The 24,767-nt window shown below is 37.5% G+C and overlaps 1 protein-coding gene across 8 annotated transcripts in view; it reads left to right on the forward strand.

Annotated features, from left to right (window-relative positions):
- ZC3H11A (zinc finger CCCH-type containing 11A) overlaps nucleotides 1–22,179 on the forward strand; it is a 40,902-nt gene extending 18,723 nt beyond the window's left edge. For all 8 annotated transcript variants that reach the window (XM_036273244.1, XM_036273249.1, XM_036273250.1 and 5 more), the window contains 14 exons: nucleotides 3,515–3,638; nucleotides 4,941–5,144; nucleotides 5,265–5,381; nucleotides 5,641–5,721; nucleotides 6,489–6,599; nucleotides 7,827–7,889; nucleotides 9,502–9,594; nucleotides 10,198–10,266; nucleotides 16,125–16,628; nucleotides 16,983–17,062; nucleotides 18,371–18,701; nucleotides 19,214–19,377; nucleotides 19,724–19,791; nucleotides 20,181–22,179. In XM_036273244.1, coding sequence (XP_036129137.1) covers nucleotides 3,515–3,638; nucleotides 4,941–5,144; nucleotides 5,265–5,381; nucleotides 5,641–5,721; nucleotides 6,489–6,599; nucleotides 7,827–7,889; nucleotides 9,502–9,594; nucleotides 10,198–10,266; nucleotides 16,125–16,628; nucleotides 16,983–17,062; nucleotides 18,371–18,701; nucleotides 19,214–19,377; nucleotides 19,724–19,791; nucleotides 20,181–20,439 — 2,268 coding nt within the window. In that variant the 3' untranslated portion in view covers nucleotides 20,440–22,179. The remainder of the gene's footprint in view (nucleotides 1–3,514; nucleotides 3,639–4,940; nucleotides 5,145–5,264; nucleotides 5,382–5,640; nucleotides 5,722–6,488; nucleotides 6,600–7,826; nucleotides 7,890–9,501; nucleotides 9,595–10,197; nucleotides 10,267–16,124; nucleotides 16,629–16,982; nucleotides 17,063–18,370; nucleotides 18,702–19,213; nucleotides 19,378–19,723; nucleotides 19,792–20,180) is intronic.
- The last annotated feature ends 2,588 nt before the right edge of the window (nucleotides 22,180–24,767 follow it).

A 24,767-nucleotide genomic window follows, 5' to 3' on the forward strand; every position in this document is an offset into this window, starting at 1 on the left:
GCTCAGGCTCCAACCCTGCCAGGCCATCCTCTTACGCAAATGTCATACTAACTCCTCATGGGTTCTAACATTCTATGCCAGTCCCACCTTATCATGTAGACACTTCCTCATCTCACTCTGGCTCTCATGCTGGGCCACATACACTTCCCTTTCCCAGCATAGAGGCCTGCCTCTCTCAGCCTCACCTGATGACTTTGGACTGAATTATTTGAGGGGGTGGCGTAGGAAGGAAGAGACTAAATATGCAATTTGTATGCCCGGGCTCATATAGCTACTCCAGTTTGGTTCCAGATTTATAGTCTCTTAACTTCCAAATGGCAGGGAATTCACTGAAATTCAAAGAAAGAAATATTATGTAACTTTTGAAAAGCCATGTTGTAACTGCTGGCAGAGTTTATAAATTGGCACAAGTCCTAGAAAAAGAGTGTCAGGGTCTCTAAGAAGATTTATGTTTAGAGATTCTCTAGAAGAACTCATGGGACTGAGCATATTCTTGTATTCCAGTTAAGATGTATTAACAATGATAGAGAAAGGGTACACTGTATGATCATAAGAGAAAAGGACAGAAGCAGAGTCTGGAGGAATCCATGTGTGGGTTTATGATCTCTTTCCCATGAGAGGTCACGCAGAGCGAACACTTCCCCCAGCCATGAAAATGCAGCAATATATATGTGCTATTTCTGCCCAGGGAAGCCCATGAGAGACCTAAAGTTTGTTAGGGGCAAGTTGCATAGGTACCCTCTACCAAATACATACCAAACTCCAGATTTCCATAAGGATGGGGGAAGGTGTTCCGTGTAAGCTGTATTTGCACCAGTGGTTCTCAACCTTCCTAATGCCACGACCCTTTAATACAGTTCCTCATGTTGTGGTGACCCCCAACCGTAAGATTATTTTCGTTGCTATTTCATAACTATAATTTTGTTAGTGTTATATCTTTTTTTGTTGTTGTTGTTCAGACAGAGTGGGAGGGAGAGAGAGGAAGAGAGAGAGAGAGAGAAACATCGACGTGAAAGGGACACATCGAGTGGCTGCTACCCGCACAATCGACCAGGGCCGGGGACAAACTGCAACCTAGGTACGCGCCCTTAGCGAGAACCGAACCCGGGTCTCTCAGGACCGCAGGCCGACGCTCTGACCGCTGAACCAAACTGGCCAGGGCTAGTGTTATATCTTAAGCAACCCCTGTGAAAGGGTTGTTTGACCCCCAAAGGGGTCACAACCCACAGATTGAGAAGCACTGGTCTAGACATGCTGAGTGCCTAGTTTCCACATGCCAGCCAAGGGCCACCCTTGCAAGCCAGCCGTCTAAGGCTAGCAATTTTGGGACTGCTCTATTAACTCTTTTCTGTACAGTGGCTTATTTGGCTGCATCTCACAAAACTATTTTACCTGTATTTCATGTGCAAACTGAGATAGATGCAGAATTACTTTTTGTGGCATAATTTATATTAGTAAAATGTATGAAACAACAAAATTTAAAATAAATTTTACTGCATTCATGCAGTGGTGTGCTGGGCATCTGTTAATAAAAAAAAAAATTTTAAGGAAACTACTTAAATTGATATGGAAAGATCAGAATATATTATCAGTGAAAGGGGGCAAAGTAAGGTGTGTAATATGCTACCATTTGTTTAAAAAAGTGGGGGGAGGGAATAGAATTTGTATTTATTTTCACTTGCCATATGCATTTTAAAAAACGAAGTATTAAAGAGAAATTTAACAACAATAGATGTTGAGGTGGGAACAACAGGAATGGGAAGGAGCCTTTTTACTATAAACCCCTGTTATATGCAGTCAATTTTTATTTCTGGGGTCTATGTTTGCAGATTTGTCTACTTGATAAAATTTATTTGTAATCCCTAAATCAGTACTTGCTTTCATGGTCATTCACAAGACATGTGCAAATCACTGAAAATTTTGAGTCTCCTGAGAGCCTAATGTACACATTTCCAGCTGAGATCAAACAAGGCGATATACTCTACCTTCTTGTTTCAGCTCTTATAGTGTAAACAAGTGTCCTTCATGTGTCCTATTTTAGTCCCCCCCCACTTTTGTGCCGTGTGTGTGTGTGTGTGTGATTTTCCTGTTTGAAATGGCCCCCATGGGTAGTGCTGCAGTGTTGTATAATATTCCTAAGTACAGAAAAGAAAAGTCTAATAGATAAAAGCTTCATTCAAATGTGAGTTACAGTGTTTTGGCCTTGAGTTCAATATTAGTGAATCAGTGATATATATTAAAGTGTCTTTAAAGACCAACACACATAAAACAAGGTTTTATATTGATCATTTGATAAAAATATTATAACCAGAACCTTGTAGGAACCTAACTCTGTATATTTTGCTCTATATGCTGTATTACCTATTAAAAATTTAAATAATCATGTTGGAGAATGTATTGTGGAGGATGTGTTGCTAAATAAAAAATATACAGAATTATATTTTAAGTGTGCATCTACATGTTTACATCTTTTAAGTAAAATAATTCTCTACAAAAATAAATTGATTCTTTTTGGACAGTAGCATAACAGACATTTATTTCTATTTTCCAAGTCATCTTTATTGTTTGTGTATTATTTTCATTTAGAAACATAATCCAGTAAGTATATTAAACAGATCAAACAAATGTCATGTGACTCTCATATATGGAGGATACTAAAATAGAAGTTATCCAGTAATTTGAAAATTGCTTTCCGGAAAGGAGTAAAAATTTAAGCAAAGACAGACATCAGAGCAAGGAAGATTGGTATTAGGTTCTGCCTTGAGGAAGGAGAATTAACTAATTATTGTTTAATTCTTATTTAAAAAACAAAGGTAGTTATTGGTGTTACAGGAACTAGTAAATTTTATCCAAAGGAACGGTATTTACTGTACTTTTTAAAAATAGTTAAATATATTGGTGGCAGTAAACTTAAGATATAAATTTTTTTTTTCTTTATTGATTTTATTGATTTTAGAGGGAGAGGGAGAGAGAAACATCGATGAGAGAGAACACTGACTGGTCGCCCCCTGACTGGTCCCCATTAGGGACCCGGTCCACAACCTGGGCATGTGTGCCTCGACCGGGAATTGAACCAGCGACCTCTTGATGCATGGGTCGATGCTCAGCCACTGAGCCACACCAGCCCGGCAAGATACAAATTTTTAAAAGAGTTTTTGCCAAACTGCCTTTTAAAGCTGGAGCTACTTTACATTTCCATTTATGGGACTGCATGATGAGACATGCAACATAGTGAAGGTTATTAATCAGAGGTTAGTTACTTTTCAGAAATGCTTATCCGTTCTTTTTTTTCTTTATTTAACTATTTGTTAAAGTGTAGATAGAAATATGCTTGAAGAATTTTCAGAGTGAGTAATATACTTACTTGACCAGCACTTACATCAAGAAATAGAGTATTTTCAACACACCATCTTCCCCTTCATTGTCACTAACCAAATCTTCAGAAGCAAATGACCAAATTAATAAAGGTCACACTTCATTTTTTATATGAAAAAAATATGTTTTTCCCTTACAGAAAAAACGCAGTGAGATTCCTTGTTATTGGGAAAATCAACCAGTGGGATGTCAAAAGCTAAACTGCGCTTTCCATCACAACAGAGGACGTTATGTGGATGGCCTTTTTCTACCTCCAAGCAAAAGTGAGATGTTTTTAATTTTAAAAGAATAATTGCTATGCAATGAACACCATATGTGCACACTGTACAAAGTACGTTGTATACTTACCTTCTTTTACTATTGTGAGAGAGTGGTATAATTTTCACTTTACAGATGAAGGAACCAAACTTTATTAAGGTTAAATGATAAACCAGTAGCAGAGTCACAATCAGAACTGTTGTCAAAAGCCATGTTGCCTCCTAAGTGTTTCTTGGCATTACAGTTTAGATTACTGTAGCTCATTTCATTCCCATTTTCATGTCAGACCCATAGAAGTTTTTTACTTTTTTTTTTTCCTCTTTCTCTGATTCTCACTGGAGGATGGGGGGCGGGGTAGGAAACATCGATGAGAGAGAAACAGATTGGTTGTCTTCTGCATGTACTCCAACCAGGGACTGAGCCCGAAACCCAGGTATGTGCCCTGACTGGGAATTGAACTGGCAGTGTCTTGGTGCACAGGACGGTGTTCCCACCAACTGAGCCACTCTGGCTGGGCAGAGGTTTTTGGAAGAATCTTGATTCTCTGGGCCAGGGTTTGGTAGATTATTCCTCCACGTGTTTTATAAAGTCAAGTTTTATTGGAATGAAGCCATGCCCATTCATTTTCATATTTTCTATAACCAAATTTTGTCCTCCTACTGCATAGTTGAGTAGTTGAGACTGAGATCTTTAGAGCCAGTAATATTTGCTGTCTAGCTTTTTACAGAAGAAAAATGTGCTAACCCTGCTGTAGATGAATCTAAAATAAAACTTATGCTCTACCAAAAGCTATTATTTCCAAAGTCCCTTATAAACTTATTTCCTACTGGAACGGTTGGCCATTTAAAAGCCACATCTGCTATGTGATTAAAATTTGATGGCTACATATTTTCAACCTTTATTTAAGGGAGAAAAAAAGTAACCTCAACTCCTTTCTGGTTTGGCTCACAAGTATTATCTGTTATCTCTTAAAAGCTACTTCTTGCTAAGGAAAAAGCCTAGAATTATAATGTTGAAATTACATGTCTAGAATTTATAGTCACGGTGCATCTAACCTCCTCTTTTATTCTATGTTTTGAGTGCCAACTTTGAGTGTGTTTATATACAGTGAAGCATTACTAACTAAAAGCCACATTTTCCCTCCTTGGAAGTTTAGAACCTAACTGGGAAAATGGGGAAGTTAAATAAAAACCCATTAAGTGCTCATAAGGAAAATGCACCAGACTTACCTAATAGGTTGTGAGGGATTTTTGATGGATTGGGATTGTATCTTCTGCTCTTAATTTATGACTGATTTGTGTGTCTAGCTGTGTTGCCCACTGTGCCTGAGTCACCAGAAGAGGAAGTGAAGGCTTGCCAGCTCACAGTTCAGCAGAACAAATTGTCTGTCCAGTCTAACCCCTCCCCTCAGCTGCGAAGTGTGATGAAAGTAGAAAGTTCAGAAAATGTTCCTAGCCCCACACATCCACCAGTTGTAATCAATGCTGCAGATGATGATGAAGATGATGATGGTATGTGTTAGTGCTTTAAGGCAATAAGTGATCAGGGTCACTTAGTGATTTAGACATAATCAGGATTAAAACTCGATAAGTCTCTTTTTAATTGTAAATTTGCCTTAAATGTTAATATAGATCAGTTTTCTGAGGAAGGTGATGAAACCAAAACACCTGCCCTGCAACCAACTCCCGAAGTTCATAATGGATTACGAGTGGCTTCTGCTCGGAAACCTGGGGTCAACTTAAAACAAGGTAAGAAGAGGCTGTATTGATGCTGACTCCCACTCATACATTTTACAGCACTATTGAATGTTTCCAAACTATTTTAAATACTTTTTAAATTTAAAATTAAATGGCTACATATTTTCCACCACCTCCCTCTTCTCTGCCCCCATTACACATACACAAACATACATACTTTAGAAAACATCTGAACACCTGCTATGAACAAATAAATTGCAAAGCTGAAAAACGTTTATTACCTCATGTGATTTCTATTTGCATTTCTCAGGTGAATGTTTGAATTTTGGCATAAAAACTCTTGAGGAAATTAAGTCAAAGAAAATGAAGGAAAAATCCAAGAAGCAAGGTGGTAAGTTATCAATTTTGACCAGATTATTGAGTGTTGCAAGAGGAGAATTAGGACACTTCGATAATAGGGACTCTTGGCAACAACCAAAATGAGTTCGACTTCTGTAGCTAGTTTGAAATAAAACACAGACTTACTTAAATCATGGTTGCTTTTTCAATGCACTGCAATTAAAGAACCCAAAAGAACTTACTTATTTGGAGAAATAAAGCAGATTAAAAGAAGAAATACTTTAATTTTGTGGTAGATGAATTATTTTCAGGAGCTACTAAGACTTCTGGAGCTTGCCTCAGCCTGTTTGATTTATATATTTCCAACCCTAAAAATTATTGTGTGAAAGTAATATTTAGAGAAAATCAAGTGGTTGGTTCTAAGTACCCTCTTCGTGAAGCATTTCCTATAGGAACCTCGGAGTTGTGTTTTGCATGTATTGACTATAGACGAAAAAGATGGAATTGACAGCTGGTGTGCTTCCGAGATTAACGAGGAGAATTAGCCTTGTTGGTAAATAAAAGTAGATTGAGTACTTAAGTCACTTGAAACAATTTTGTTTTATTTACTTATTGTGCCCAAGGAAGATAAGAAATAGGGATTATATCTCCCCCCACCACCACTCCATATCACTGTAGGTACACAAGAACAGATAAACTGACTGGCTTATACTCCAGTGGTCTGTGTTGGACTTAGCCTGGTCACAAATCAAATTTCTTGACTTGTAATGGCTTTATTTTTTATAAATTATTTGCTATTCTTTGACTTGCTTTATTCAGAAGGTTCTTCAGGAGTTTCCAGTCTTTTACTCCAACCTCAGCCCATTCCAGGTCCTGAAAAAGAGAATGTCCGGACTGTGGTGAGGACAGTAACTCTGTCTAACAAACAAGGTGAGATATAGGTAGGCCGTAGAGTTGTCAGGCTATATCTACTTTTAAATAACTGGGAGAGTAAAATTCTTGTGTGCGTTTTACCTTTGATGGATTTGCAGGAAGAGTTCAGTATGTTGATAATCGGATAGAAGGATGAAGAGATAAGTTAGTGCATTTGACTCTACTATTAAAAAGATTGAAATTCTGCCCGGCCAGTGTGGCTCAGTGGTTGAGCATCAACCCTTTCACCAAGAGGTCGCCTGTTCAATTTCCAGTCAGGGCACATGCCCAAGTTGTGGGCCGATCCCCAGTGGGGGGCATGCAGGAGGCGGCCAGTCGATGTTCTCTCTCATCAGTGTTTCTATCTCTCTCTCACTCTCCCTTTCTCTCTCTCTCTCAAATCAATAAAAAATTTTTTCTAAAAAAAAGAGATTGAAATTCTTTCTTAATGCAGGTCTCACATTTATGTATATTTAATTTTTACATTTACTGTTTATTTGTATCCACTCACCAAATTTATTGATTGCCCATTGTGGGGTGAAGAACTTTAATAAACATTTTAAGTTATAGAAGTATTTTCCTTAATTTTAAATCTAGTAAGGAATATGACAATTACAATAAATAGGTACATTTAAATGTGCCATTCAAAAAACAAAGAATCAGAAGAAAGCTCACTTCTTCTGGAGTGATCATAGGAGTGGAGTATGAATTTTTTTTTAATAGTTTTATTGATTCCTAGGAAGGGAGAGAGACGTCGATGTGAGAGTGCTACTGGCTGCCTCCTGCGCACCACCCAACCAGGTGAAGCCCACAACCTGGGCATGTGCCCTGACTGGGAATTGAACTGGCAGCCATTTAGGACACGGGGATGACAAACAACTGAGCCACACCGGCCAGGGCTGAGTTTTTTTGTTTGTTTTTTTTAACGTATCAAAGTGCACAAGCAAAAGTATAGGTTGAGTTTATAATCAGTTGGTTAGAACACAACTTGTCTTTGTATACTTGGCTACTATTAATAATTAGGACTGTGCTTTTGCTTCCCTTCTGGCTATTCATTTGGCTATTTAAAATATTATTCAACATGTTACTTTTTTTAAATGTGATAGTCTTCTTAAGACTGAGATCTGATTTCCAAGAGAGTAGGTGGACATATGTTAATATCATCATATACTTTGTACCCATTAGTAGTTACTGAATACAGAAAAATTGGCTAATGGTAGAGAAATTCTGTTTTTGCCATTTCAGGAGGAGAACCCTTGGTAAAATTGAGTCTAACTGAAAGACTGGGGAAACGAAAATTTTCAGTAGGTGAGATAAGTTTTGTGCATATCCTTTGTTTTCTGTTTGTTTGTGCATTTATAAGGTACCTCCTCCAAAATTCTCCTTACATAAGTGCCCTGGCACATTGGTTCATAGCCTCCCTGTATTCTTCGCTGAAAGCATGTTTAATATTACTTGTTTTTCACATGTGCATTATACCTTTTATTGAAGTCATAGAAATTTATAGTGTAGCAGTTTAATTGGATTAGTAAATCTAATCCAACTTTTTGAAAAGCAGTAAAGAATATCTGTTTCTGTGGGCGAATTGAAATTTGACTTTTTAGAGAGGAAAAAAAGTGTCCATTTATTATAAATTCAGTCCTTGAGTTTATTAATACTAGTTTATATTTAGGGGAATATTTTACCTTATTTCTGAATTGTTGTGTGCCTACCCTAGTGTGCCTGTCTCAAAATAATAATTTTGAAAGTCTCTGATTTCAGAGATTCCTTCAATACTTTTTAAAAATGTGTTTGTAAATATGAAATCTTATCTGTTTTGGATTTTCTTTGACACCATTCTTATCGCCTAAGAAATTTTAGATAAAAAATACAGAAATTGGCATTCTGATATCAACATACATGTAAACGTTGTGAATTTTTATTTCATATTTAAATGATCAATGAGCCCTGGCTGGTGTACTAAGTGGTTAGAGCATTGGCCCATATGACGAAGGGTCATGGGTTCAGTTCCTAGTTAAGGACACATACCTGGATTGCAGATTTGATCCCCAGCCCTGGTCTGGGCGCATGTGGGAGGCAACCAATCAGTGTGTCTCACATTGATGTTTCTCTCTTCTTCTCCCTCACCCTTCCCTTTTCTCCCCCCTCTGCCCGACCCCCTACTCTCTAAAAAAAAAAAGTTCTCGAGGGAGGGTTAACAACAACAACAACAAAATTATCAATGAAAGGAGAGAGAAAATCATACTCTGTCTAGAGTCTTTCAAGTTTTTAATGGGACCCTGGAAAGATTGTATCTTTTCAATTAAGTGGTCCTCAAAACAATTAACAACTTGTGACTTTTAAACTAATTCTATTGAACAGTCTAATGTAATAAATCAGGATTCGGGAAACTTTGTTTGGGTCTTGGCTTCTGGCTCCATCGCTAATTGGTGACTTGGCTAAGATACAGAATCTTTCCTAACCTTAGATTTCTTATCTGGAATTGAAAGGGGCTATTTGGTTTCAGAGTCTTCATACCACAGAAACAATTTTAGTTTTGTGTTTTGTGGTTCTCCTAATCCCTAGTGCATTAAACCACAAATTTACCTAGAATTCAGTAGGCAGCTTGTTAAAAATTTTTTTGTACATGAAGATTTTTTTCCCCTATATTCCTGCTTCTGATTTTCAACCTTAAACAGGACTTACAACCCTCCATTTGTAATTTCAGTCAATTTGTGCATTCTAATTGTCCCTTACTTTATTTCTTTTCAGGAAAATTTAATTCCTTCTCTAACATTGAGTTCTAAGGAAGCTAGTAAACAGACATACCATTTAAATGCAGAAACTTAAGAAGTATTATATGTTGTCCATTTTTGCTTGTATTTCTTGACTTTGCTGAAGGTTGACTTGAATTCTTTAAGTAAGTTTCCTCTATTTGTAGGTGGTGACGGTGATCCTCCATTAAAGCGTAGCCTTGCACAAAGGCTAGGGAAGAAAGTTGACGCTTCAGAAACTGACAAAACACCAAAGAAAGGTACCTTTGTTTTGATATACTTTGTGTATGTGTAATCCTGATAACTGTCTTCTGTAATGTTAATAAGTATAGTTTATTGCTCTTTTTGTTCAGGTAAAATAGATTATCTTCTGGTATACATTTTATTCATTCAACAAACATTTGAGTGCTTACTCTTACTAGCTTCTAGGTAGAACACCATTGGATAAAATAAACACCATCACAATCCTCAAGAGCTTCTAGTACAATGGCAAATAGAAATATTTGTATGTATTGTGATAAATTCTGTGAGAGGGAAAGTATACATGTTATGGAAGCATAAAGTTTGCAGCCAGATTCCTTTCCTCTTTGACAGTCGATTATATTGAACACTCTCATAAGTAAAGAACATATTTAAAATAGATTTAAGAGAAAAAACCTTGTGATGCCAATAAGATTTTAGAAGGTTGTATGGTAACAAAATTATTTTACTAAATTTAATAGTATCTGTTTTTGAAATCTAAAGAAAAAATTTTAAAGCTCTCCAGAGTACTCTAGGGAATTAAACGTAATTTGTGACCTTTGAAAAAGATATTTGACCTCTAAAAAGTCTCTGTTCAACTTTTGTTTTTTGTTTTTTTATAGTTCAAGTTTCCAAGTCTCTAAAGGAACGATTAGGTGTGTCAGCTGGTCTAAACAGTGAGGAGGCAGCAGGTAGGTAAACACTAAGAGGAGCTTCTGATGCTTTTTTTTTCTTGCCGTAAAATCTTTACTTTTTCTCCTGTTTACTTGTTGAGTTAGGTGAGGGTTTATGTTTTGTGTGTATGTGTGTGGTTTTCTTTAAGTAAATTGATTACTCACTGTTTTGAATTCTATTTTTGTACTTAAAAAATGGCATATGATTTTTCATCATCGAATTGATAATAGGAAATTAGAAACAACCTAAGTATCCAACAGAAGGGAATTAGATTGAATTACGGTAGTTATGTACTAAAATAATTGCTGTCATGAAAAGTCATGTTTTGAACAACAGTGGTGGAGAAAACTACTCTCGTATTAAATGAAGAAAGGTTACAAAGGAACACAGCTCTTTTTTTTTATTCTCACCCGAGGACATTTTTGCATTTGTCTATAGATAGAACGGGAGGGAGAAAGGGAAGAAGAGAGAGGGAGAAACATCGATATGAAAGAGAGACACCAACTGGCTGCCACACACACGACCCCAACCGGGGCCGGGGACAAACTGCAACCGAAGTATGTGCCCTTAGCGGGAACCGAACCCTGATCTTTCTGGTCTGTGGGCTGACGTTTTAACCACTGAGCCAAACGAGCCAGGGCAAGAACACACCACTTTTGAACTTTTGCATTAGGGTAAAATAAGAATCTTTTTTTTTTTTAAGTTTTTCATAATAGAAACGTATTCTCAGGAAGAAGTTTGTATGCATAATTCCAATTTTATAACCATGAAAAACATGCCTAGAAAAATCACTGCAAAAAAATACACCAAAATATTAACATTGGTTTTATCTGGGTATTGGGTATTTAGTCATTTTAATTTTCTTCTTCATGGTCTTCCTGTACTTTAATTGTTAAAGTTTTTTGTTTTTTTATTTTAGAGAGAGGAAGGGAGAGATAGAAACATTGATTGTCTGCCTCCTGCATGCCCCCTACTGGGGATTTGGCCCATAACCTGGGCATGTGCCCTGACCAGGAATCAGACCTGTGACTTCTTGGTGCATGGGTCAGTGCTCAACCAGTGAGTCCACACCAGCTGGCAATTGTTACAAAGTTTTTAAATTGCGAGATATAACCACATAAGTGTATATATGTATACAGTTCAACAAATAATAAAATGAACATTCAGATACTCAACCATTTAGCTTTCTTACACATTGTTGGATTCAGTTTGATGCTTTTTAATTTTTATATCTATATTTATGAATGGTATTAGCCCGTGTTTTTCCTTTTTTATTTTATCTTTGTCTTATTTGGATATTAAGATTTTTGCCAGAATCACCCTGGCCAGTATTGCTCAGCGGTTAGAGCATCAGCCTGCAGATCAAAGAGTCCCGAGTTTGATTCCAGTCAAGGACACATACCTCGTCAATTGTAGTTTAATCCCCAGCCCTGTCACATCAATGTTTCCCTCTCTTCCTCTCCTCCTTTCCCCTCCCCCTCCCACTCTATCTGGAAATCAATGAGCAGTTGGGGGGCAATATCCTCAGTTGAGGATAAAAATAAATAAAAAGGATTTTTGCCAGAATCATAAAAAGGGAATCTGATATGAAACATTCTTATTTGTTTTTTCCCTTAATTCTCACCTGAGAACATTTTCATTGATTTTCAGAGAGAGAGAGAGAGACATCCAGGTGAGAGAGAAATATCAATTAGTTGCCTCCCGCTTCCGAACCTGGCCCAACTGGACATGTTTCCTGACTGGGAACTGAACCCACTACCTTTCAGTGTACAGGACAATACTCTTACCAACTGAGCCACACCAGCTGGGGCCATTCTTTTTTTTTTTTTTTTTTTTTGTAAACAAACTTTTTGTTTTCTCTTTATGTGTTTTTTTTTTTATTGAGAAAAATAAAATTTGTTCAGAAATTCTTGGTTAGTATTAATGTCAGTGTATTATAATACCAATATCTGTTCTGAAAATAATGTCGACATTTATTTAGAGCACTGATAATTCTTTTAATTCTTTGATAATTACCTTGTAATCTTTTTTTTTCATCCTCACCCGAGGACATTTTTCCATTTTTTATTCAGACAGAGCTGGAGGGAGAGAGAGAGAGAGAGAAAAATCGACGTGAAAGGGACACATCGAGTGGCTGCCACCCGCATGACCCAACCAGGGCCAGGGACAAACTGCAGCCGAGGTACATGCCCTTAGCAGGAACCGAACCCAGGTCTCTCTGGACCGCAGGCCAACAACGCTCTAACCACTGAGCCAAACCGGCCAGGGCAATTACCTTGTAATCTTTAAGGACCTCAAAACTTAGGTTTCTGGTCTTGCCTAAAATGAAGAACAAAGTGTAACATGATTCTTCCCTATTTTGCACCCTCTCACAATCAGTCATATAGTACCAGTGAGAACAGCAGCAAATTTCCCAATATTCCAGTGTTATACAGATCCAGAAAGGACCATTCACATTGTACCCTGCTGTTCGGCATAGACTGCCGTAGAATGTGAATTGACCCCCTTGAGTTGTGCACCATAGCAGGTGTGGACATCTCTCTTCTCCAGGGAAGCAAGCCTCAAGCTGCTTACATTGTGATTTGGAACAAGACCAAAATTCCTCTGGATGTCAGGCAGCTTCATGTATATTATCTCAGGAAATGTTCACAGCCGCTCCTGGGCTCTGGTGGAGGGACTGTAGCTCAGAGGGAATTGGAGTCATACAAGGAGAGACTGAGTTGTGTGGCTTTTGGGCGAGGGCCATGTTTTCCCCATGCTTGTCCAACTGGCACCATTGTTCCTGTGTCCTGCATTTCTTACCAGACAGATGTTGGAGCTTTAGAACATAGGCTCCATCACCTGTTTTTTTAACCTTGCCTTCATTTTCTTTCTCTGGGTTTTTTGTTTCACTTTTTATGATCTTTGCTTGGCTTAATTTTTAGATTAGGAATTGACAAACTTTTTCCGTATAGAGTCAGATAGTTAATATTTTAGGCTTTGCCGTCCACAGTCTTGGTCACAACTGCTCAACTCTGCCATTATAGTGTGAAAGCAGCCATATCAATATATAAATGAATGACTGTGGCTGTGTCCAATAAAGCTTCATTTATAAAATTTAGACCATGGACAGATTTGACCCATGGATTATGTAGTTTGCCAAACCTTTTCTGGATGGCTGATTTTTTGACTAGCCTTGTCTCTTTATTTTTTTTATTTAGGTCTTCAGTTGGATTTCTGTTGGCACCGTGTTTTTATTTTCCAAGGACATATATTTTTTTCTGATTTTTCTTTTTCATAGCCTGATTTTAGGCTGCTCTGGGTGTCTAATTTAAATCTTTTTTTAGCCCAGCCAGTGTGTCTCAGTGGATTGAACATTGTCCCGTGCACTAAGGTCACTGGTTTGATTCCCTGTCAGGGCACATGCCTGGTTTGTGAGCTCAATCCCCAGTGGAGGGCTTGCAAGAGGCAGCCAATCAATGGTTCTCATCAATTTTCTCTCACTCTCCCTTTCTCTATGTATAAAAGTCAATAAAAACATTTTAATAAATATTAAAATCTTTTTTTTTTTAAATATGTGTATTACATCGATGTTTCTCTCTCTCTTCCTCTCTCTCCCTCTCCCACTCTATCTGAACAAAACATGGAAAAATGTCCTCAGGTGAGGATTTAAAAAAATGATTTAAAAAAATGTGTTTATTTTGTCATCTTCATCACTTCTATTTTTGGTTTGTTTTTAATGTGGTTTTCTTTCCCCCATAATTATTATAAGTATCTGGCCTAGATTTCCTCTATGATTCTAAAGGTCTTTTTTTCCACGTAGTCCTCTATTCTGACTTAAAATGTCTGCCTAATGGGAGAGTGTACACTAGAGGCAGTCTGTGTGGGTTGCAGGCTGAAAGGCTGGAGGCCCATATGATTACCACAGTAAGAGAGACTTACTTTCAGCATGCAACTAATTTCTTTCCTTTTCTAGCTTTGCTTTTTAGTTTTCTTACCTCCCACCTCCTTCCTTTTCTGTTTGGCATTTGTGAAAGCCTGAAATTTTTCATGCTCTGCTTCTCTCCGGCCCTAGCATCCTTATAATATGTTCCTTTCCCCGGCAGATTCTCTTCTTCTTAGGGAGCAGTTCTCAGGAAAAGGTCATGACTTACCCAACTGGTCTATAGGCCATCCTTAAATTTTTACCCACTGTTGCTTTTCATACTGCTTAGGCAGTTTGGCTCTGCTGGGAGGAACATCTCTCACTCCTACAGTTTGTTCTTTTTTTGTTTTTCTGTAAATTCTGACATCTGCTCAAGATTTAGGCTCTGCCAGTGGCGTCTTTGGTTTCCATTTCTATTGTGGATTTATTCTACTTTTAATGTCTTCTCTGTTGTTTTGATGAAATTTTGGTAGGGTAGGGAAACGGTTGCCATGTCACCAATCACATTGTGCTTTTCTGCAGTTGTTATTTTGAGGTCAGTTTACTATTTTGAAATGGAAAACTTTTTAGAGTGCTTTCTCTCTAGCAGGTACTGTACTGAAATATTTCAGATAAGTAAATATAGTCACTGTCCTAATGAAGTATCTGGTGTGGTTGGAAATACACTCAGTTTTGGTACTTTGTGATCAGTGTAGCAAACTAGATTTGGGGGTTGTCTGTTCTAAGGTGAACTCAGTTAAAACTAACTGGGAAGCAAGAGAATGAGGCCAGTAGGGACTATTTCGTGTAGAAGCAACAGCATATTCAAAGATTCAGAACAAAGTGTGTTTAAGGTTGTAAAAGGATAATTTTTGGTTTTGATCTTTTGTCAAAAGCTGTATTCCATGATTAAGTATATGTGTTTATAATATCCAGATTATTCTTGATTTTTTTCTACATCACTTCACAATTTCTTTAGCCCTTTAGTAAGGAGAACATTCATATCTGTCAAGTGTGAAATTTGCTCTTCAGTTTAAACAGATAAAGAATGATTAATGTGTATCACTTAAAAATAGCTGTTCATTGGCATGTCAGTCTCTGAGCCTTTCCCTTTTTTCTTCTGCCTTGTCACCTGTTTTACTTATATATCACTTAAGCCCTGGCCAGTTTGGCTCAGCGGTTAAAGCATCGACCTGCGGTCCAGAGAGACCTGGGTTTGGTTCCTGCTAAGGGCACATGCCTCGGTTACAGTTTGTCCCCGGCCCTGGTTGGGCTCGTGTGGGTGGCAACCACTTGATGTGTCTGTCTCACGTCGATGTTTCTCTCTCTCTCTTTCTCCCGCTCTGTCTGAAGACGAATGCAAAGAATATCCTCTGGTGAGGACAAATAAATAAATAAATATCACTTAAATATCACTTCCTCTGAAAAGTTTCCCTTAACCAGTTCCTAGGGAGAGGTTGATATTCGTGCTGTATGTTCCTATATAGCGTATTTTCTTTATCAAAGCTATCATCATTACCATACTTTGTTGTTGCTTAATCATTGATCTGTTAAACTGTAAACTACATGTGGGCAGAGATTGTATTTTGCTTACCATTATATTTTTAGCACAGTGTCCATCCAGCACATGTTTATATCTATGAGTGAATGGAAGAATTAATTTGTTACTGTTTTTATTGGTAACACTATAATAACAGGTTTCTGCAAGTAGTGAATGGCTTTCAGGTTTCTCAAGAATAGACTTCTGAATAGAAATCCAAATCGGTAATTTTTCCTCAGAGTTTTCCTTGAGGGCGATACCTGAGACAAGCAGCATTCTAAATTTGAAATGGAAACTAATGTACTTTTGATCATTTTAAATGCCTACCTAAATGACACCGCTCTGTTGGACTCTAACCTGATCCAAGAATAGAGAGACCATAATAGAGAGATCATAAGTCATTAAGAGATGAACTCCAAGTACAGTGACTTGTTTTTCTCCCTTGAAAACAGAGAGAGTTACTAAAGTTGGTGAGATCCACGTGAAGACGTTAGAAGAAATTCTTCTTGAAAGAGCCAGTCAAAAACGTGGAGAATTGCAAACTAAACTCAAGACAGAAGGACCTTCAAAAGTCGACGATTCTACTTCAGGAGCAAGAAGCTCTTCCACAGTCCGAATCAAAACTTTCTCTGAGGTCCTGGCTGAAAAGAAACATCGTCAGCAGGAAGCAGAGAGACAAAAAAGCAAAAAGGATGTAACTTGCATCAAGTTAAAGACTGATAATGAAATTAAAAAAACATCAGTTTTGCCACCAGTAGTTGCCAACAAAGGACAATCAGAGGAGCCTGCAGGTAGAACAAAGTCTATGCAGGAGGTGCATATCAAGACTCTGGAAGAAATTAAACTGGAGAAGGCACTGAGGGTGCAGCAGAGCTCCGAGAGCAGCACCAGCTCCCAGCCTCCGCCCGAGGCCACCCTGGGGGCGAGGCGGCCTTTCCGGATCACCAAAAAATCAGGTATCGAGAAGGAGCTTGCTCTGTAGTACCACTTCCCCAAATAATATTTTCAAGGGCAGTGTTTCATAGGATATTCTTAGGAGTTCTGTAAGAAGTTTTCTCTTTTTTTACTCAGATAACCTTTGAAAGCCACTGGATTAAATGAAGTTAAGCTGTTTTGTATAGCAGCACTATATAGACCTTTGATATCTTAATGTACATGTTGAAACTTTATGAGGACTAATGAGCTTTATCTACAATTTTATTTGTCCTATCTTAGCATTATTTTCATTAGGAAAAGTTTTATTTAACTTCATCTGTCATGAAGTTGTAGCCTAAATGAAATAACTAATGATCTGTTTAATGTGAATGTAGGTACAAAAGAAGAGAAGAAACTTCAAGGAGAAAGTGAAGTTGCATTTCATAGCAGTGTTACCAGAACAGAGGCTAAGGAGGTGAGTTTATTTAAAGCATTTTACAGTTTTGTACATGGCAAGTGAAGGCTAAATGAATGGTAAAGTGTGCTTTTTAGTTTTAGCTTATAATAAATTTCTATTTAACATTTCACTGATACATTACATAAACAGTCTCACTATGTTTATAACTTTCTATGGGGAAAACTTTTTTCCCTAATGGGAGTTTTCTGTACTTCTATGTATATCATCAGTGTCCTCTGCCTTTTTAAAATTGTTCTAATTGGCCATCAGTATTTTTTAAACTAAACTTTTTTCCTGCCTTTGAGAGTAATACCAATTTATTGTATGAAACTTGGGATTTTTTATTTTTAAAAGAATGAGAAGTCCTGTAATTCCAGACTACATGTAACCACTGTTAGTTTTTTTCATGGATTTTCTTCAAGCCTTTTGTTTATATACACATGTATGTGAACTTGCTTAATCTTTGTTGCTTAGAGTGTGATTTAAAACTTTACAGTGCATTATTTTGTAGCCTGCTTTAACTTTACCACATTAATAAGGCTTCAAGATGTTTGTCTTTACTGGTCACATAATACTCTATTACACAAATGTATTCTGTTTCTGTACTTTTAGATTTTGTTTTACCTTTTAAGATAACATTTTTTTACATGAGTGCAAGTGTCTGATTATTTAAAATCATTTTTATTATTTGCTTGGCTGGTGTGGCTCAGTGGTTGAGCATCAACCCATACATCAAGATGTCGCTGGTTCGATTCCCAGTCAGGGCACATGCCCAGGTTGTGGACCAATCAGTGTTCTCTCTCATTGATGTTTCTCTCTCTCCCTCACCCTTCCTCACTCTAAAATCAATACAGAAAAAAAAAATTAATTTTAATCATGTTTACTAGACTTAGGGTCATGATTGTCTATCCTAAAGAATCTGGGTTTTTATTGTTGCACACATTTTTAATCTTTCATCTTTATCTTGGTAGGTTGGTGGTTTTTATTTAATATCAAAGAGCAAAAGCTCTTGTGTTTTGGATCATGTGAGACACTGCTTGACTTGTAACTTATAAACAGTAATTGTCATATAGGTTGTTAGAGGTTCTAGATTTTGAAATTGATTTTAAAGAGAGGAATGGGGAGAGAGAAACATCAATGTGAGGAAAACATTGATCAGCTGCCTCGCCCCCTATTGAGGGTCAAGCCCACAACCCAGGCATGTGTCCTGACCAGGGACCAAGCCTGCAACCTTTTGGTGCCCAGGACGACACCCAACCAACTGAGCCACACCAGCCATGGCTAGGGGTACTGGATTTTAATTCTGTCATTTAAATCTATCCATAGACTTCAAATGAGACAACAGGAGTTGGCACCACTAAACTTCAAGTCAAGAGGTGTGAGACCATGAGAGAAAAGTACATTCAGAAACAGCCAGAGAGGGGAACCTCACAGAAGGAAAAATCGATTTTGACATCCCTTTGGGGAGATGTAGACTCTTATAATACCCAAATAGCAGAGAAGCCAGTGCTCACTACTGTGCCAGGCATCACACGGAATCTAACAAAGCGGCTTCCCACAAAGTCATCCCAGAAGGCAGAGGTAGAAACCTCTGGGATTGGCGACTCAATATTAAATGTGAAATGTGCAGCACAGACCTTGGAAAAAAGGGGTAAAGGTGAGTGTTTTTTGTACTATGTCTTGCTTTAGGATCTTAAAATTATCAAATTTCCATAATTCCCTGGCAGCAATTGAGTTGAATTTCATTTGTCTTGTATCCTGATCAAGATATAAATAAGTAACAGTGGATAGTAAGTAATAGTTCTTATAATTCTGTTTAAAAAGACAAAACTAGATGAGTTTCTTTCTCAGCATTTAAAATTGCTATTTAGAAATCTTTGTTTAAAAGTTTCCATGATAAACCTTTCCTAAGGTTTTGAAGAAGAGCAGTGGCGAATTCAAAAGCCACTGAAAGGAATCATTTGAGTATTGTATACGTTGTGGCCATGTGTAGTGCAGATGGCTTGTGGATCATTTTCAGTCTAGGATTTTTTTGATTTTATTTTTTTAATTATTTGTGGTATATCTAGTACTGTGAAGGAATTTTGATATTCTAAATTATTCTCTGTGTAAAATAGGGATTTTTTTTCCCTTTTTAGCTATTAATCCAATATTTTCTGTTCCTTACAGCTAAACCCAAAGTGAATGTGAAGCCATCTGTGGTTAAAGTGGTCTCTTCCCCCAAAGTGGCCCCCAAACGCAAGGCAGTGGAGATGCACCCCGCCGTCATTGCAGCGGTGAAGCCGCTCAGCTCCAGTGTCCTGCAGGAAAGCCCAGCCAAGAGAGCCGCGGCGGTAAGACGTAGACTAACTCGGCCAGGGAAGCGGAGAAGATAGACTCCGTCTGTATCAGTGTGTGCTGCTTCTTGCCATTTTCTAAGCATTTTAGTTGTTACGTTGTTGCTGTATTTTATGTTTACAGTTAGACTTGTGAAGTGGCAGGATAGGATTTTTGAAAGCGAATTTTTGAGTACTTAAAGTATTTTGCTTATGTGTACATTCAACTTTTGGATTATTTGTTCATAGATTCCCAGGCTAAAGAATGATAGCCATGATTCTAAGAGGGCAACAAAAGAAAATGAATATGCTCAAATTAAAAAGCCTGGCTCTCCCACTGAATACCTTCCTCTTACTTTTGTAGGCTGTTGTCCCACTCCTCTCTGAGGACAGGTCAGTCACTGTGCCTGAGACAGACAGACCCAGAGACAGGTAATACCTTGCAGTTCTTTTAAGTCAAACGTAGGCCACTATTATTATTTATGTTCTCTAGAGAATAACATTGCTAAATAATTCTGAGCATTTGCAATTTAGTCACATCTAAATAAGTCTGCTGCACTTCAAATTAATTGCAAGAAAACAAAGCTCAGGGTTGCTGTTCTTTTTAGGTGCCACTGTTTATATTTTGCCTGTATTATTTCAAATATGTGTTGAATACTTGCCTGAACTTTGCTTTAAAAGGAGGAAAATGCTTTGTCCCAATTAGAAAACAATTCCTTTTGTATGTCCTCACAGAAACAACTCTTTGCATCTCAACTCTTTTGAGAGCCATTGACAAACGGCAGTTTTTAATAATCTTTTGGGTTTTTTCTTCCTTATAGTTTTGTGCTGCCTCCAGCCCAGTCCTCTTCAGATCCCTCTCCACCAGAACTGTCTGGCCCTTCCTCATCCCAAATGGCCACGAAAACTCGCCGACTCAGCTCTGCCTCAACAGGAAAGCCCCCGCTCTCTGTGGAGGATGATTTTGAGAAACTAATATGGGAGATTTCAGGAGGCAAACTAGAAGCTGAGATCGACCTGGATCCTGGAAAGGATGAAGATGACCTTCTGCTTGAGCTGTCAGAAATGATTGATAGCTGAAGGTGGTAGTAGGACATTTAAAACAAACAAAAACAAAAAAAACTCACCAAAAAACTGGACTTAGTTTCATCTATTATAACATTTACCCAAGATGACCATTTCTTTAGTCTAGAATTTGCCCCAAATCAGAAGTATACCTCTGAATTATCTGTATGTGTCCTAGATTCTTTGGGGTCAGATTTTTAAAGTCTCTTGATAACAACCATTTTGTCCATTTGATGACATTGTTTAGCATCTTCAAGAAAAAGTTCTGTCTCACCCCTCTCTACACAAAAGGACAGAGAGGGAGAGCCAAGTGAAAAAGGGTGCAAGAGAACTTCGTGACTCCTTGAGGTGTTTGTCAGTTTTGGCTTTTTTCCCCTTTGTTGTATTATTTCTTTTATGTATTGTCTTAATGTACTTAATGTTACCTGAGTTTGGAAAGATGAAGACAGCTGCTACCCTAAGGACCAAATTTCATGCTACCACTAAACAACAACAAAATTCACTCAGTCTGTGTTAAATTGTATGTCTTTTTTAAAGTATTTGGAGATTCGTCTAAGCTTTAGAGCTGAGCAGCTCAGGAAGCCTGTAATCTGGACATGACTTTTTGGACCCGATTTTCATGTTTCTACTGCTGTGTAAGCCTCTGAAGATCAATAGCTAATTTATTATTACTGTAATTTTTTAAGGCTTTAAAGTGCCTCAGGGGTTCTCTGAAATTAATTTTCTATTTTTGGGACTCCCTGGATTCTTAATAAGAGATGGTGACATAATGACTAGAGGAATTCTTTTCTTAGTGTGAAAGTTAGTTGTCCCTTCTCTTCTTTAGTACTTGCCTCCTACTAGCATTGAATTATCACAGGAATAAAAATTGGTTAATTTTGTATTTCTAACTCCCAGCAAACTCCTTTTGCCCAGTATATATCTGGTGTCCTTTAACCATCTGAGGGAAATAAAATGAACTTACTCAAGCTGCCAATATTTATGTATGGACTGTAGCAGTACAATGTATTGTACTATAGAAGGGATTATTTAAGATGTTCTGGAGGTGTATTGTATACCATCCAGTTTTCTTCATTTCTGAACTGAATTTTCTTTCTTTGATGTTGGTCTCCTTCATATCACCTCAAGGTTTAGACTGAAGGAACAAGTATGTGGGGTAATAGTCTTAAAAGGAGGCATCATGCATAATCGGAAGGAAGAGAAAAGGACTTGTTCATTTTGATACTTTGCTGTAGGTGGCCAGTTTTGTTTCTCATAGGGGAATCTGACTCACCTGTCATGTTGGCTCCTAAGGAACTGCTATTGTAAGCGGCTCATCAAGAGTTGAACTTCATGTAGCCTTGTTGGGAATATGGAAAAGGAAGAAAGCCACAGGACTGCCCATTCAGTCTTGGGAAGATCTGGATGATTCTGCACAAGCAAAAATGACTTGAAGTTTATGTATAGACACTCTTCTATCAATCCATCTTCAGCTGACTGAATGTCGTATCATAGCCCTTCTCCAAAGCAAGGGTGGAATGTTGGGTTTCACCACAGATTTTCTACTCATTTCATTTCTGGAATCAGCTTATAGATTCCAGGTCCGTTTTGTATATAACCTTTATTCTTTTGCTTTTTAAAAAATAATTTTGTTTCATATTTAAAGCCCTTGTATTAGTCAGTGATTCATGTTCAGCATTGTTTGAACCATTTGCCATTTGTTACACAAAGAGAAATACTTATTTGTGTTTTAAATAAAACTGGTGTAGGAAAGTCTTGACATTGTGGGTTTAGTAGTCAGTCATACATCACTTCAGTGTAGGATCTGCCTCAATAGAGGCCACAGTCAGAATGTTGCTGGCCTTTTGCGTAAGTGTTCCAATTTCACAGGTATTACTTGGTTTAGAAGCTTTTTACAAGGACATACTGCCAAACTTATCACACGCTTGCTCAGTCTTAGCCACATACACTTTCGGTATGAATGAATATTATATGTGAGAATTCTTTTCTGGCACTGATAATTAGCTATCATCATTGTAACTCCATGCCATTAAATTTTTTAGAGAGGGTGTTTAGAAGAGATCTGAGATGGATTCAACAATTAAGACTTTTTAAGCATGAAGGCATATAAAAATTTTTAATTCAGGAAAGTGCAGGTTTTTTAGTAGTGTGCCAGTATTTTGTTACGGGATTACACATACATTTATTAGCCACCAAAGAAAATAGTTTTTGTTATTGTTTTTTCCCAAATACTAGTCCCAACAAGTTGAATCAACTTTTTAACAGAAAGCAAAACAGATTGTGTATATTCAATTTTGAGTGATGACGGTTTTCAGTTTTGAAAGTTAGAAAAGGGTCCAAATAGTACATTTTGGCTATAGCCAAAAATTTCAAAATAGTTTGCAATTCATTTAATTGTCTCAAGATAAATGATTTCTAAAAGTGTGACCTTCACCTCAAATTCCAGTGGGTCCTCTCATATAGCCGGAAGTTGATTTTCGTCTCGGCCAGTCTTTGAAACTAGAGAGATGAGAGCAATGTTTAATAATTATAGTTTCAGAAATAAAGCTTATTCTATGTTGGTCAAAGTTTTATGATCCTTTTCTAAAATTGTGGTTTTATTTTTCCTGGAATATTTATGCAATTCTTTAAAATAATTGCTTTGAATTTGACACTTAAGCAGCAGGAACTGGGGTCACCAGTTCCTAACTGCTTATTAAGTAAAGCTTTAAAACTAGCTAACTTTTATTGAGTAGTAGTGTGTACCTCTTATTTTGCATAGTCATTTTGATACAAAATCTGACACTGCATTGAAGATCACTGCTTTTTATCTTCACTGTTGTATCAAAGTCAGTGTTCAGATTTAACAATTTGTTTCAAGAGCTCTGTTTTCTTAAGTCATCTTTGGAAGCTGCTCAATAATTTATGGAAGTTTCCACAACCCACACATCTGACTGCATTAGTAATTTTTTCAAACTCCATTCGAATTTGCAAAATGATGTCATTTAAGGGCATGAGCACAAAGAAAATGCTTGACCATTTCCTTAACACGGTAAAATAAAATGGGCAAAGAATAAGCAATGACCTTAAGTAAGAACACCAGTCCAGAATTTAAGTTTTAAAAAATCAAGAGTCCCAAGATTTACCGAGTGGGCCTATGAAAGTTTTTAGATTTTGGTTGGATTTATTTCTACAGTGTTAATAAGTCTTAGTCCATGATGATAAGCAAAAAACAATGTATTAAAACTTGGTATCGCCTGTCCCTGAGGTTCTTTTGTTTTAATTTTAGATTCTTGAATGATTTGTCCTCCGGAGTAAAGCAAAATTCTGTCAAGAGTAAGGGTAAACAGCCAAGATTCTGACTAAAGAAGGCAGAAAAGGAAAAATGCTCAAATAAAAGATTTGTTGAATAAGTGAAATTGGGAATTGGATGTATGAAGAAAACTCGAGAAATTTCAAGGAGGAGAAGCAAAATGCAAGGAACCATTACACTATAGATGTGTATGGTTAATGTCATTTAGATTAGGAGCTCAAGGAAAGTGGTCAAGTTTAGACAAGATACTGTTAAGGAAGTGTAAAAGAAATAATAGTGTAACTGCCACAAAGTATTTTGGGCTGCCATTATTTGCAAAGGCTCAAATTAGAACATGAATTCTAACCATCACTAAACACTACTGGCCACTAGGGATAGATGAGTATAAGGCAAACCCTTGCTCTTGAAATACTTAGAAAATGTGTGTAAGAGAAAAGGAACAAGTGGAGTAGGTGTAAGTATTAAGTAGATAATGCTAGAGGGAATGAATGAGAAATCAGTAAGTTTGAGACTGTTCAGGGGAGGCTTTCTTGAGCTGTGAGAGCTGGAGTTCTGTAGCTTAATAAAGGAAATTATTTGAGCTGCAAACAAGGCCAAACTGAGCAGATAAGTTTTGTTCTTAGTGGCCTCTGACCATCCATTCGTACTCTTGAGTCTGTCTTGTGTAAATCTTACTGTTTGCTGTCAACTATTCCTGCCTAAAGGTATAAACTGATTTCCTTTTTAAAGAAAAGTATTTTAAATGCAAATCTCAGTCACTCTGCTTCATAAAATCTCCCAATGACTTCCCCTTCCTTACAAAATTAAGTTTGAGTCCCTTACCATAGCATGTAAGGCCCTGCCCTCTTCCCACCACTCACCCTTCATGCTCTATGCTCCAGCACGACTGGCTGTTGACTTCCCTTATACACTAATCTCTAGCCCTTTGCCTTTGTTATTTCTGTCTGTCTTCTACCTAAAAGTCTCTACACATTCAATGACCTCTAGGCTACTTCTCCCAACACCCTGCTTTCCTCCCCAAACAGGTGTGCCTGCCCGCTAAGCATAGAAT

This window comes from Molossus molossus, unplaced genomic scaffold (assembly GCF_014108415.1).
Source record: "Molossus molossus isolate mMolMol1 unplaced genomic scaffold, mMolMol1.p scaffold_m16_p_20, whole genome shotgun sequence".
Taxonomy (NCBI): Eukaryota; Metazoa; Chordata; class Mammalia; order Chiroptera; family Molossidae; genus Molossus; species Molossus molossus.